At 46.6% G+C, this 12,735-nt stretch overlaps 1 protein-coding gene across 1 annotated transcript in view; it reads right to left on the bottom strand.

Annotated features, from left to right (window-relative positions):
- SLC16A2 (solute carrier family 16 member 2) overlaps positions 1-12,735 on the bottom strand; it is a 105,661-nt gene that overhangs the window by 23,260 nt on the left and 69,666 nt on the right. The window contains exon 2 of the mRNA XM_005291780.5: positions 3,385-3,529. Within this exon, the coding sequence (XP_005291837.1) occupies positions 3,385-3,529 (145 nt within the window). The remainder of the gene's footprint in view (positions 1-3,384; positions 3,530-12,735) is intronic.

The raw sequence follows: 12,735 nt of genomic DNA, 5'->3' as shown, positions 1-12,735 counted from the left end.
ATCTGTCCGTAGGTATCATAATTCCTATGGCGAGAGCGCAGCTGGAACTGGACAGCCTCCTCTCCCCAAATGCTGATGAGGTCCAGCAGCTCGGCATTTTTCCAAGCGGGGGATTGCCTGGTGCGTGGAGCAGACATGGTCACTTGGAAAAATGCGCTGAGAACTCTGCACGAGTCACCGAGCAAACAGGAAGGGGACTTTCAAAATTCCCAAGGAATTTAAGGAGTGGGGCTCATGATTGGTCACCTGAGGGCAGGGCTGTAGAGTTCAAACCGATGACCAGAGAGGTGAGAACAGGCATTGTGGGACACCTCCCAGAGGCCAACTGCAGTGCTGTAATCGACCAGGGTCTCTACACTGGCACCGTGGCGCTGTAGCCCTGGAGCAAAAAGTTGTCGAGGTGGGGTTTTTATTTATTTAAACACAGCTCTGCAACTGCGCAATTTCTGCACACTAAGTGGCTTGGCAGTGTGTACACCTCGGGAGTTACAGCGCTCAAAGCTGCTTTACTGCGCAGAAACTTGCCAGTGTAGACAAGGTCTAGGGTGACCAGATGACAGAAGTGAAATATTGGGACGCCGGGGGGGGGGGGGGGGGGGGGGAGGGGAGGAGGGAGCGCAGCCAAAAAAAAAAGCCGGAGCAAAAAAAAGGAGCAAGCCGCCCCGACCGCTGCCTCGCGCACACTGACCACACTCTGTGGTGGGGCCCTGGGCGGCCCCTCCCCTGCGCGTGCCTGGACCCCGCCCCCACCGCCCAGCGCCAGAGAGTGCGCTCAGGCCACGTCCCCTGGCCTCCTCCCTCCGCCCATTCTCGGCCAACTGCCATTCGTCCTCTCCCGCTCCGCTCAGAATGTACCAACGCTGCAGATGGGGGTGGGGAGCCGATGGCCAAACACACGCCTCCCCTCACACCCCGCACTGGGGCTGGGCCAGCACGCATGGGAGAACCCGCCCGATGGGACACCGGGCTACTGGCCCTTTAAAGGGCTGAAGAAGGGTCTGGTTCACGGCCGTATCGCGGCCCACGTGCGCGGTGCCCACAGCTGCGGCCCCATGGCCCTGCCCAAGGGCCGACTCTGAGAGCACTGCCTCCACCCTGGCCTCCCCATGGGTCTCCCGTCCCTCGCCCTCTGTGGGCTGCTGCTGCAGCATCATCACCCCGCCCCGCACGGGCTACCCAGAGCGGCATCGGACCCCCCGCCCTCCCTCCCTCCCAGAGCCTGCCTGGCACAGCCCCCACCACCCCCCCGCAGTGCTAGCCTCAGCATCCAGCAGGCAGGTCCTGTCCGGGGACCCCAGCGCCCTGCACCCACTTACTGCTGCACTCCGGGTCGGTGCAGCGCTTGCGCTCGGCGAAGTGCCGGTCCAGGTGCTTGGTGGCCAAGCAGAGGGGCCACTGCGCAGGCAGGAGCAGGGCAACTAGGGCGAGGAGCAGGAGGGAGAAGCGCGGCCGTGCTGCAGCCATGTTCACAGGGCTGGCGGCGGGGGGAGGAGGGAGCGTCCCTCTGGCTCCTGTCCACGTAGCTCGCACGCGGGTCGGGTTGGCGGGGCGGGGGAGAGGGGGGGAGGCGCTGCCGGTGCCTACAAGCCTCGCCCCTGCCTCTGTGCATGCCTGGGGAGTGGGGCTGCAGCACTCTGCAGGCGCCTGCCGGCCGGCGGAAACTCAGCTGCACTGCCCCAGGGCCCGGAAGAAGAGGTGAGCGGTGCCGGCAGTACCGGGTTGCCACGGTCCCCCAATGTCAGGACAAAGTGCGTCCCGACCGATGTAAGGTCGGGACGCGGGACAAGTCCCCTAAAATCGGGACTGTCCCGATAAAATCGGGACATCTGGTCACCCTAACAAGGCCTCTATTAGAACAGGCTCTATGACACACTAAGAAGCAGTTCCGATTCCACACAGTAGAGGGTACATGCACATACAGGAGCATGCTAGTAGAAAACCAAGTTATGGGCAGGATTTGGGGAATATCAACAAATGGGTAAAATTCAGGCCAAAATTCCTCAATGCACTGATCTGGGACCAACCAGCCACTGAACTTTTGACAACATGTGGTGCCTCGACTCCATCGTCTGGTGCCGTTTAGGAAGCCAGCAATGCACGCCTCCACTTATACATTCAATGTCTAGCTGAACAGCACCTTGATGTACTTAGATTGTGGGGCATAATTTCCCATGGAGAGCTCTCTCCTCTTTTTAAAATGTCTGTTTCAAGGGTCTCCTTGGGGAGACCACTGGGGCCCTTTCCCAGGCCAAAGCAGAAAGGAGACTGAAGAGTTGGGCATAAATGCAGCTGCTCTGAGCCTCAGCTATCTTCATTGCCCCCTCCTGTCAAGGGTTCCCACTTGGGGAGTGGTGAAATGGAATGCTGCAGCCAAGTCACCTCCTTTCACAGAAGTATGGTTTTAAACAGTTACGGGGAGTGTTTTAATTAAAACTAAACAATTTTCAAATGGGTTTGTTTTCATATATAATCAATTTCTCTCTCACACACAAACAAACTGAAAATCTGTGATGCTGAAGCAGTATAATGTACCATCAAAGCCTGCTAAACATTTTTATAATGTTAATGAAATTGTGTCCTGACAGAAACCCACAGAAGTTAAAAAGCGCCGAAAAAATTAACAACACTACTGTATTTTTTAAAGCAGCATGTTGCAGACACAAAGACATTCCAACGGACTAATATGTTCTGCTTCAAAACACATTTACATTCCTGATTTTCCTTCTACTGCAGATAGCCAAAAAACCCATGCAAATTAAGTTTGTGATTCCATTGTGACAGGTGATAAAAAGACAGGCTTCAGTCTCTATACATCTCCAGTTTATTATGCTCCACTGGAAGCTATTCACTTCAGCCATACTTGGGTCAGGTTTGATTTTAAACGTTAATTCACTTCTAGTATCTAAGGTCAATTTTTTTTAAAATATGATTTTGAATCTGACTGGGTCCCCTTTAAACTGATTGTGACAGTACCTCAGGTTCTATCACCGTGTATGGAGGTGCAAAGCTGTTCTGCTGACACTCTGCAAATCAGACCAGAAGGTCTCAAATTCCAATTCAGGAGCATAAAAGGCTGAGAACTCTGATAGAGGAGAGATGTAGGAGCAGACCTGCAGGGAGAAACCCTGGGCACGGCCAAGTTCTAAAGAAATTCAGGATAAGGTGTGTCTCCTTAAGACAAAGATAAAGAAAAACTTCAGGAAGGGGGATGAAATTTGAACAGCAACTCATTGTGTGTAGGCAGGCTGTGGCAAGCGCAGGGAGAGCGCCCTCTTCCACTACACCTGACCTTGCCAAAAGGCAGCAATAAACTAGCACCGGATTTGTCAAAAACAAAAGCTTGCCAGAAAGTTACATGCCACCTCAAGCAAGTTTCAGCCTTACTTTGTAAAAGAGCTGGAAAGGAGTCCAATAAAAGCGATGGCTGCCCCCGAGGCTGCTGTCGTCCTGCAGCCAATCCGGTCAGTGAAGATACTCACAATAGGCGAGCAGAAGAAAATCATCCCCATGGCCAGGGCTCCAACCAGCGCTAGGGAGAGAAACAAAGGGAGGTGAAGATCAGCAACTGCTATGGAAACAACATGCCAATGAAAGAGAGACCAAAGCAGATGACAGTGGGGTGGGGGGGGAAGGATTTTATTGGTAGTCTCAGTAGAGTGGCCCATCTCCATTGCACAGCCAGCCAATCCTTGCACTACTCTCTCAAGAGACACGGTCTCTTCTGGCCATAGCTGAGGCATGCTAGCCTGGCACGTACAGAACTTTGCACTGTCACGGACCTCATTGTACCTATTGTGTGGACAGAACAAGTAGGTGTTTGTGTGAGGGAAGTGTGCCTAGGTTTATGCTATATCCACCTCTGCTGGATTTATGTATTCTAGTAAGGCAACCAAGATTCTGTTCCATTTATCTAGCTTGTCCTATAGTCACCATACTGAGATCTCCACTGCTATGATTTCTGTCCGTAAGATATTCTGGACTGGTAAGAAAAACATGTAGATCCAGGAAAGAACATGAGATCTTCCTAGTCTCTGACACTTATGGGCTTGATATCCTGAGGTACTAAGCACCCTCAAGAACCTTCCTGAAGGCTTTCAGCCCTATATTTTAGCTACAATTACTATCCATCAATACTCATTTTCCTAAAGGGCCAGAGATTTCTAAACTTCCCTGCAGGACATAAGGGTTTTCTGACGTCATTGCGGGTGGCTTTTCATTGCAATGTTCTTTCCTACTCCAGCAACAATATGTACCCTACATAAAACAACTGAGAGATATTAATTGCAGCAAACATCAATTTTCTAAACAACATAAGCTCGTAAATAATTAAATGACACTCAAATTACACATCACCCAGAAACAAAAAACAGAAAAATGGCAAAACTTAAGAGAACAAGATCTGAGCCCCACCAAGAGATGTTGGCTTGGTCCAAGAATAATAAAACAGAACACACACGGTCTGGGGCTGTGCTCACTGACAAATCTCTTGCCAGTGTTTTGTTCCAAGGAATGCACCTTGTTTTGGACAAGGCAATATACAGTACCTGCACAAAGCCACATTAGATGCGTGAACAAGACCATTATCACAAAACAAATCCAACGCCCCTGATTTCATAGGAAAGACTTTTGTCAGGGGTATGATCTAAAGCCCACTGGAGTCAATGGGCGTTTTTCCAGTGACTTCAGTACACTTTGGACCAGGACCATGATGGATTTAACACTGCCTCACATTCTTTTCCATCTTCCTTACAGAAATCTGGAGGAAACTACTATTTTTTTTAAAAAAGGTTTTGCTGCTGAAAAAGATTTTGGGCCTGTCGGGCTTGATGTCTTTAAAGGTCTCTTTAAACCCATTCTTTCCTTAAAAGAGAAGATATAGAAAGGTAACATATTAAAAAAAAATCCTCCATCCACAAATGGTGAGGAGAACCACACAAGAAATACACTGCAGAATACATTAACCCTTGCATGAAAAGGTCTCCTGTCTGGAGCACAGAGTTCTGAGGAAAGAAGGAAGAGAATATAGAAACTGCCACTCTGGCACAAATCAACAGCCACTGGATAATGCACATAACTGTATAATATTTACAATCCTTGGTCGGGGGAGGGGAGTTTCTTTTGGACCTCAGCTGATGATTAGCTTATGCATAAGGATTGAAAGCAGTTGGCATTTTATTCTAGGTAGTGTAAACGCAGACGGCTGCTCTTATTTATAGAATTACCTATCAAAAGTAGTATAATGGGATACAAAATTAGTCACAGTCAGGTTGGTATTACATGTCTTAGTCCAGGGGTCGGCAACGTTCGGCACGCGGCTCGCCAGGGTAAGCACCCTGGTGGGCCGGGCCAGTTTTATTTACCTGCTGACGCGGCAGGTTCGGCCGATCGCGGCCCCCACTGGCCGTCCCGGGCCAATGGGGGCGGTGAGAAGCCGCGGCCAGCACATAGCTCGCTCGCGCCGCTTCTCGCCGCCCCCATTGGCCCGGGACGGCGAACCGCGGCCAGTGGGGGCCGCGATCGGCCAAACCTGCCGCGTCAGCAGGTAAATAAAACTGGCCCAGCCCGCCAAGGTGCTTACCCTGGCGAGCCGCGTGCCGAACGTTGCCGACCCCTGTCTTAGTCCATAAAACAACAACAAGGCTGCGAAATAAAGCACTCAAAAAGAGCAAAATAATTTTAATTTTGGACACCTTATGAATATGAACTATGAGAGTCTTTATTTACATAATCACATGCTATTCTTTCTGCAGCACCTCAACATTCAGGTCAGATAGTGTGCAATGAGCTAAACAGCTGTTCAAAACAGACCTAACAAATTGTACTTTTAATTGCTGACCATGTGGTCTCCTTTCCAGTAGTCTCTACACCAACCCCTGCCTCATTCATTAGCCAACCTGTATAATGAACGAGACAGGGGTCCTGGGGGGGGGGGGGGCGGGAAGAGGGACAATACAATGTACAATTATGTAATTAAAGACAACAGGCCAGCTCTTCAGCTGGTGTAAATTGATGTAGCTCAATTTCCTTCAATGCACTTAACACTAGTTTACACCAGCTAAGGAGATCTAGTAGCTGCACAAAGGGGCAAACTTCAGGTTGTGCGGACAACACTGGCATTTTCTGACTTCTGAGTGCTTAACTTTGTATTGTTAATATTTTTAAATGGAATTTCTTAAGTGTTTTTAAGAGAAAATAAATAATTTCCACAATGCTGAACTGTAGTATTTGATCAACAGCTGTAGAATGATCTTTCCTGAGTACCACAGGAATTCAGTAAGTGCACAGTTTGGAGTACCTTCTATATACCCATATCTGAATCCATTAGCATGATAGCATGCAACAATATAGGTCTTAAAACTACTGAAAGATCTCTTATAAATCACCGTGGTTTGCACTGGTGGAAATAAGCTTCTTTATGGCAGCTTCCAGAGTCATGTACTTCTGGGCACCAGACTCCACAGTGCAACTTTTAAGACTGTAACACTGACCACTGAACAAGAAACTTCCCCTACACAAGTGGTCCCAGTTACACTCCAAGCCAAACTTCAGCAAGTATTCAGCATGTAAGGATTTGCTTGCACCTGCAGTGAGGGCTCTGCAAATCTTTTCACCCCGGCATACAACTGAACCCAAAGAAGTACAATACAACTGGTCCTTCTATAACTGTGAGAGCTTCTGAAAATAACCAGGTCCCTTACAAAAAGAAAGTTAAAGATAGCGCCCCCCCACAACAATCCCTTCCTCTTTCCTAAAAAGCTTGACAAAAAGAGGCACTCTCAGGCCTGAGAACAGCTGGCCTTTTCAAATTAATTATAGGTTTTCAAGAACCACTTTATTCAAAGAAGTGTTCTGACAATAAATTGAGATGGAGGAAAAATCCTTTAAGGGAAGAATAACTGAGGCACAGCAGGAGTTCTCCAAGCCTCACTTCAGCCTGAAAATACTCCCATCTGGCACTGGAACAAAACAAAATTAAAAAGAGAGAGAGAGAGAGAGAGAGAGAGAGAGCAAAGGAGAGACCTCCCTCTATAGCCAATACTCTTGGCTATAAACAAGGTGCACAGTGTAACGAAAGTACTTCTAATAGGATTAGACGGCATCATTCCAAAGAGCCATCCAAACAAAAAGGGTGGGGGGCCAGAGGGGAAGAGCCAGAATGAAAAAGGCTCATTAAATTGGAGACTATATTTCCGGAAATGTTCCCTCTAAGCCAAACCAATAAAACATTTGACGGTCCCATCATGTTTGAAGTTTGCTGAGTATTGTGGTTATTATGGGAAATGAATCTGAGAAACATGGAAATGCAAACAGAAAAACAGGTATTACATTTAAATAGGCCAGATTCTGATCTCAATTACTCCAGATTTATACATGCGTAACGGGTATAAAAATCCTGCCCAAAATTCAGACTCACATGGATAGTTCCAAACAAACCTCAACCAGGAGAATCAGCAGCCTCAGCTTTGAAGTTCTAAAAATTGTAACTTGTGAAGGGGGGCATTATTTAATGAAAATTTATACTAGATTTGTAACAAAAAATTCCCCTACTCTATTACTCCACCTTAGAGAAACTGCTTACCACACGCAGTGGGGAAAAAAAATAGTGTTCTGCCATAACAGTGAGATAAAATAGGTAATAATAATAATTAACATGTCCAGGGTGCTTTTTGTTTTCAAAGTGCTTTACAAATATTAACTAGGTAATGCTTACAACGTCTCTGTGAAGCAGGGAAGCGTTGTTGCTATCTCAATTCCACAGGCATGGAATGTGAGGGAGAGACTGGTTAAGTGCCTTGTCCAATGACACCCCTGGGAGTAGATCAGGAGAAGTTGCTGGCTCCCAATCTTGAGGCCTATTTAATGCTGGTTTGTGTTTAACACCAAATGAGGATAGGGACAAGTGGATTAACAGTTAACTTATATTTTACAGTCACAGGATTGGTATGCACAGGAGCGTAGAAGTAGAGCTGAGCCCTCCATTTCAATAGGCAACAACTGAATTGAAGATGGCTATTGGGTCCAACAACCAAGGCGGTTTTGCCTTGTTAATTTCAGCAAGAGGTCAGAGGATAGTCATGGTGAAAGGTCAAAGATGATGGAAAAAAAATAGTTAAAAAAAAATGTCCAGCACATTGTTTAGTAACATAACTGTTAGTATGTCACTAGACCAGCTCTTGTGCTGTGTTTGTATCTGTCCATTGTCATTACTGCACGAGCTAAAGCAGAACTGACCATTGGAAAGCCATCTTAACTCTCCACAATGGAATTAAGCTTCTCGTGGAGTCTTAGCTGTTCTGGTCCTCTGGGTCACCGCAGCCTAAAAATGCTGAGCTCTGTGGGACCAGTGCAGCACAATTAACAGGAAATTCAACCCGCACTTAACTGGGAACTAGGCTGGGATCTATTAGTCTGCTGTACGGGCCAGGATTTCACTTGGAAGCTCTCAAGAATCTTAGTGAATTTAGAACTTGATCCAAACCCCCCTGAAGTCAATAGGAGTATTGCTTTTGACTTCCGTGGGTTTTGGATTAGGCCTTTAGTTCCTACCCCACCCCCAAAATCCATCGGGTAATATATATATATAAAATAAACACAATCCTCAGGACACTAATGGAATCTTATCAACAACATACCATGTTCCAGTGGAGCATAAAGTATGTTGTACAAAAATTGGACAAAACCCAATTTAAAGCTAGATTGGAATTTATTTAAGTATTGTGCAAAATCTGGACAGGAATTAGGTTAAGACTGGATCAGTCTCAAGGCCTTTCAGGCTCAAACATTTACTGGGATAAATGGTAAATGGGTTTATTTTGGAGTCAGCCTTTGGAGAGAAGGAAGGCCTGACTGCTGGGCATTCAGAATCTTCCAAGTCCAACAGACACGCTGTGAGCATCTGAAAACAAGACTGATATTACCGAAGTGTGCTCGCAAAGGCAGTGGAGAGAACAGTGCTCTACTGACAGGCAGAACCTTGTAAGCTGTCGTGTCCCTGCAAGGCCCCCTGTGTGACACAGGACACGCTTTATGGGAATACAAAGGTAATTTCAATATATTAAGAAGTTTTCATTTGTGTCTCTTGGCCTTTCAAATGCAATGGAATAGATACAAAAGAGCTGAAATGGAGTGTTCAGTGCACGTGGATGCAAGTTCATTAAACAAAGGATCCTGACAGTTTCTAGTCTGATCCCCAACACCGCATGAGAACGAGGCCTAGCATGTGTTTTCCTGATGAAAATTTTTGGTCGAAATCTGCCCCTTACCCAGCCAAAAGGATGCCTTTGCAACCAATACAAAAATTCTCTCTCAAAAAATTAAGCCAATGAAATGATCTTTTGGGGACCAACTCATATTTTTAACATGTGGGCTTGGCAATACTGCAGCTGGTAGAGTCAGCAACCAACATATTGTCACGTTCTAATTGCTGGCTATGAGTTTGATGCATCTGGTATCAAATTACATGCAAAGCAAATCACGTCTGTATGCTCTTACTCAACCTCCACAACAATCTCCACCTGAGGATAATAAAGCAGCAGCCACGTGGGGGGCGACTTTCACTAAAAAGAGTACCAAAGGCTGAATTCTTTTAAAAGTTACCTCGCTAAAGATGCCTGCTGCTTTGTCCAAGTCTGCAGGCTAATGACTGGCAAAAATCACCTGCAGGGGGAAGAGAACAGCAGCAAGACTGTGGATAGCTGATTGTGCTGTGATTTGCCCTCACAGGCAGCCCCAAACTTTCTCCATAGCAGGTGGGATGTTCTTAGATTGATGCTCAGGGTGTTTGGTGGGTAAATCACAGCACGACTAGATGAGATCTCTCCCGAATATGGAGCTGGAGAAGGAACACGTGGGGATATCCTCCAACAATCTGGAGAGTGGGCAGCATTACAGAACACTGCAGTGGAAACAGTCCCACCAGCGGCCCTCTGCATTTCAAACCACAGACCGGCAATGCAGCAGCCAACAGGGCATCAACAGCTTCCAAAAAGCTCCTTCCCACATCGAAGCTAATAGGAATGGAGTGGGAAATGGACCCAGTACAGGGTGCAAACAGAGCATCACCACAGAGCCAGGGAGAACGTAGACAATCTGCAGTGAGCAATTGAATGGGGTGCATGGCAGCAGGCAAGGTACAGGACAAGCAGTTCATGTGCAAGTTCCCCCCTCCCCCCCAGGCCAACATGACTCAATCCTGACCTGAAGTCAACACCTCGCAAAGTGAGAGGTGAGCTCAGTCTCCAGGGTCCATCCATTCCTGGGACTGATGATCAAGAGGGTGGTTTCGAACAGGCTCTGCATTTTTGTGTTTGAAGTGTTTGCTAACAGGAATCACAAAACCCATTCTTCTCCAGGAGACAGGGAGCTGAACGTCAAGCGAAATTTGCTACAGCAAAAGGCAAACCTTTTAAGGTTAAATCTGCAGGGGATTTCTAAATCACATGATACGGAGGGCATGCTGTTTCTTCTCCATTTTTTTCTAACCATCTATTCCAAAAGGAAAAAACACTTTTAAAAAGGTGCACATCCCCCATTTTCTGACTTAATTGAATCAGGCTTTCAATAATATAACAGCTCTTGCTTCTAGGAATGGAGCTGCAACAGGCACAGGGCAAGGCTAGCAAGTTGCACAATAGAAAATTAGTCTTAAATGATTTTTCCAGGACAGGAAACAAAGGAAAAATATTGTAGTCGTTTACAGACAAGGATCCAAATTCCCTCTGGTATTGAGCTCACTGTTTTCAAAGCTTTCAGAAAGACATCATTAATACTATGCCATGGGGTGCACTAAATCGAGTCTTTTTATTCATTATAAATTAATCTCCAGAGAAAAACAAAGGGAAGAGACCTCTTTCTCTGACCACAGCATGGGAGTTTGACTGCTCAAGAATTGGTAGGTGACTTCAGATCCTGTCCCAAGCTTTGTCCACACTTGAAAGCTTGTCCTAAAATTTCCCACTTTTACCTCCATCAGTGCAAAACCACCCTGGGTAGACAGGGTTGCGTTAAGAAGATGCTGGCAGCTGTTAATGTTTTAGGTGCTGTGTCATGTAGACCTGCTCTCTGCAGAGTAAGAGGAGGACACAGAGCTGAAAGGCCAACAATCACTTGGAATTATGCCTACACTGGTGCGCTCATCATTGCTGCTCCTGATGTAGTCAAACTGGTGACAGCAACAAATATTGGGAAAAGAAACTACTGTCGACACAGGTTTCAATATATGAAGTTATCTGTGCTTTAATGTATAAAGGAAAGCTGGCAGTTCAAGGCACTGGTAATGAGATCTGGATGGACCTTTTCACCTGTAGCAAGCCCCAGAAAGTCATAACCCAAAATAGTGGCACTCTGCTGGCTGCTCGGTATTCTCTATGAAATGAAATAGAGCAGTGATTCTCAACCTATTTACCATTGTGGGCTGCATATGCAGCTCTCTGTGTGTTATGTGGGCTGCATCCACACAACATACATACTACCTGCATTGCCCTGAGGATGTCACGTGTGCTGCAGCTGGGTGCTGATTGGGCCGCAAGTAGCCTGTGGGTTGTGAACCACTGAATTAGAGGAAATCAGTCCAGTTTCTAGCAGACATCGTCAAACCCAACCCCACCCTTTGGCACTAACTGCCGTATGGGTTGGCAGTCTCAGTAGGGAGGTGAAGGATCAAATGGGCAATGAAGAGTGAACTCTCAGTCCTAGAGGCCCCCCGCTTGTCCCCGCTGCCTATGCAGTACATGTTACGTGGCTTCCATCTCTAGGGCTGTCAATCTGGTACTAGCACTAGAAATCACTAAAACCATTTAAGTGGGCTCCAAATATAGCCCTAATCAAAAGCTGCAGTTTGAAACAGCAGCACCGTGTCTTGACTAGAATGGGCTTTTCCTTCCAGGGCATTCTCAATGCAGAGATGGACCTGACATACAAAGCCTGGGTCCGAAAGGACCCTGAAAGCTTAGATGGATCTCTTTGCACCCCATGGTAACAAGGCCCAGCATGTATAAGACAGAGAATATCATAATCCCACTATGTAACTTCCTGTTACGCCCACACCTTGAATACTGCATGCAGTTCTGATTGCCCCATCTCAACAGTGATATATTAAACTGGAAAAATTACCAAGGGCAACAAAAATGATTAAGGGTATGGAACAGCTTCCGTACGAGGAGAAATTAAAAAGACTGGGAATGTTCATCTCAGAAAAGAGACAACTATGGGGGGATGCGATAAGAGATCTATAAAATCCTGAATCGTGTCGAGAAAGTGAATAAGGAAGTATTATTTAGCCCTTCACATAACACAGGAGCCTGGGGGTCACGCACTGAAATTAATAGTCAGCAGGTTTAAAACAAATATAAGGAAGTATCAGAGGGGTAGCCGTGTTAGTCTGAATCTGTAAAAAGCAACATTGCATCTGAAGAAGTGAGGTTCTTACCCACGAAAGCTTATGCTCCCAATACTTCTGTTAGTCTTAAAGGTGCCACAGGACCCTCTGTTGCTTTTTACAAATATAAGGAAGTACTTCTTCACACAATGGACAGTCAACCTGTGGAACTCATTGCCAGGGGGTGTTGTGAAGGCCAAAAGCGTAACTGGGTTTGAAAAGAATCAGATACGTTCATGGAGGAGAGATCCATCAATGGCTATTGGTCAAGATGGTCAGGGATGCAACCCTATGCTCTGAGTGTCCCTCAACCTCCGACTGCCAGAAGCTGGGACTGGATGACAGGGGACCCATCATTT

Source organism: Chrysemys picta, chromosome 9 (genome assembly GCF_011386835.1).
Source record: "Chrysemys picta bellii isolate R12L10 chromosome 9, ASM1138683v2, whole genome shotgun sequence".
NCBI classification, from domain to species: Eukaryota; Metazoa; Chordata; order Testudines; family Emydidae; genus Chrysemys; species Chrysemys picta.
Note: the sequence above shows the minus strand (reverse complement) of the source record. Positions and strands in the feature narration are given on the sequence as shown.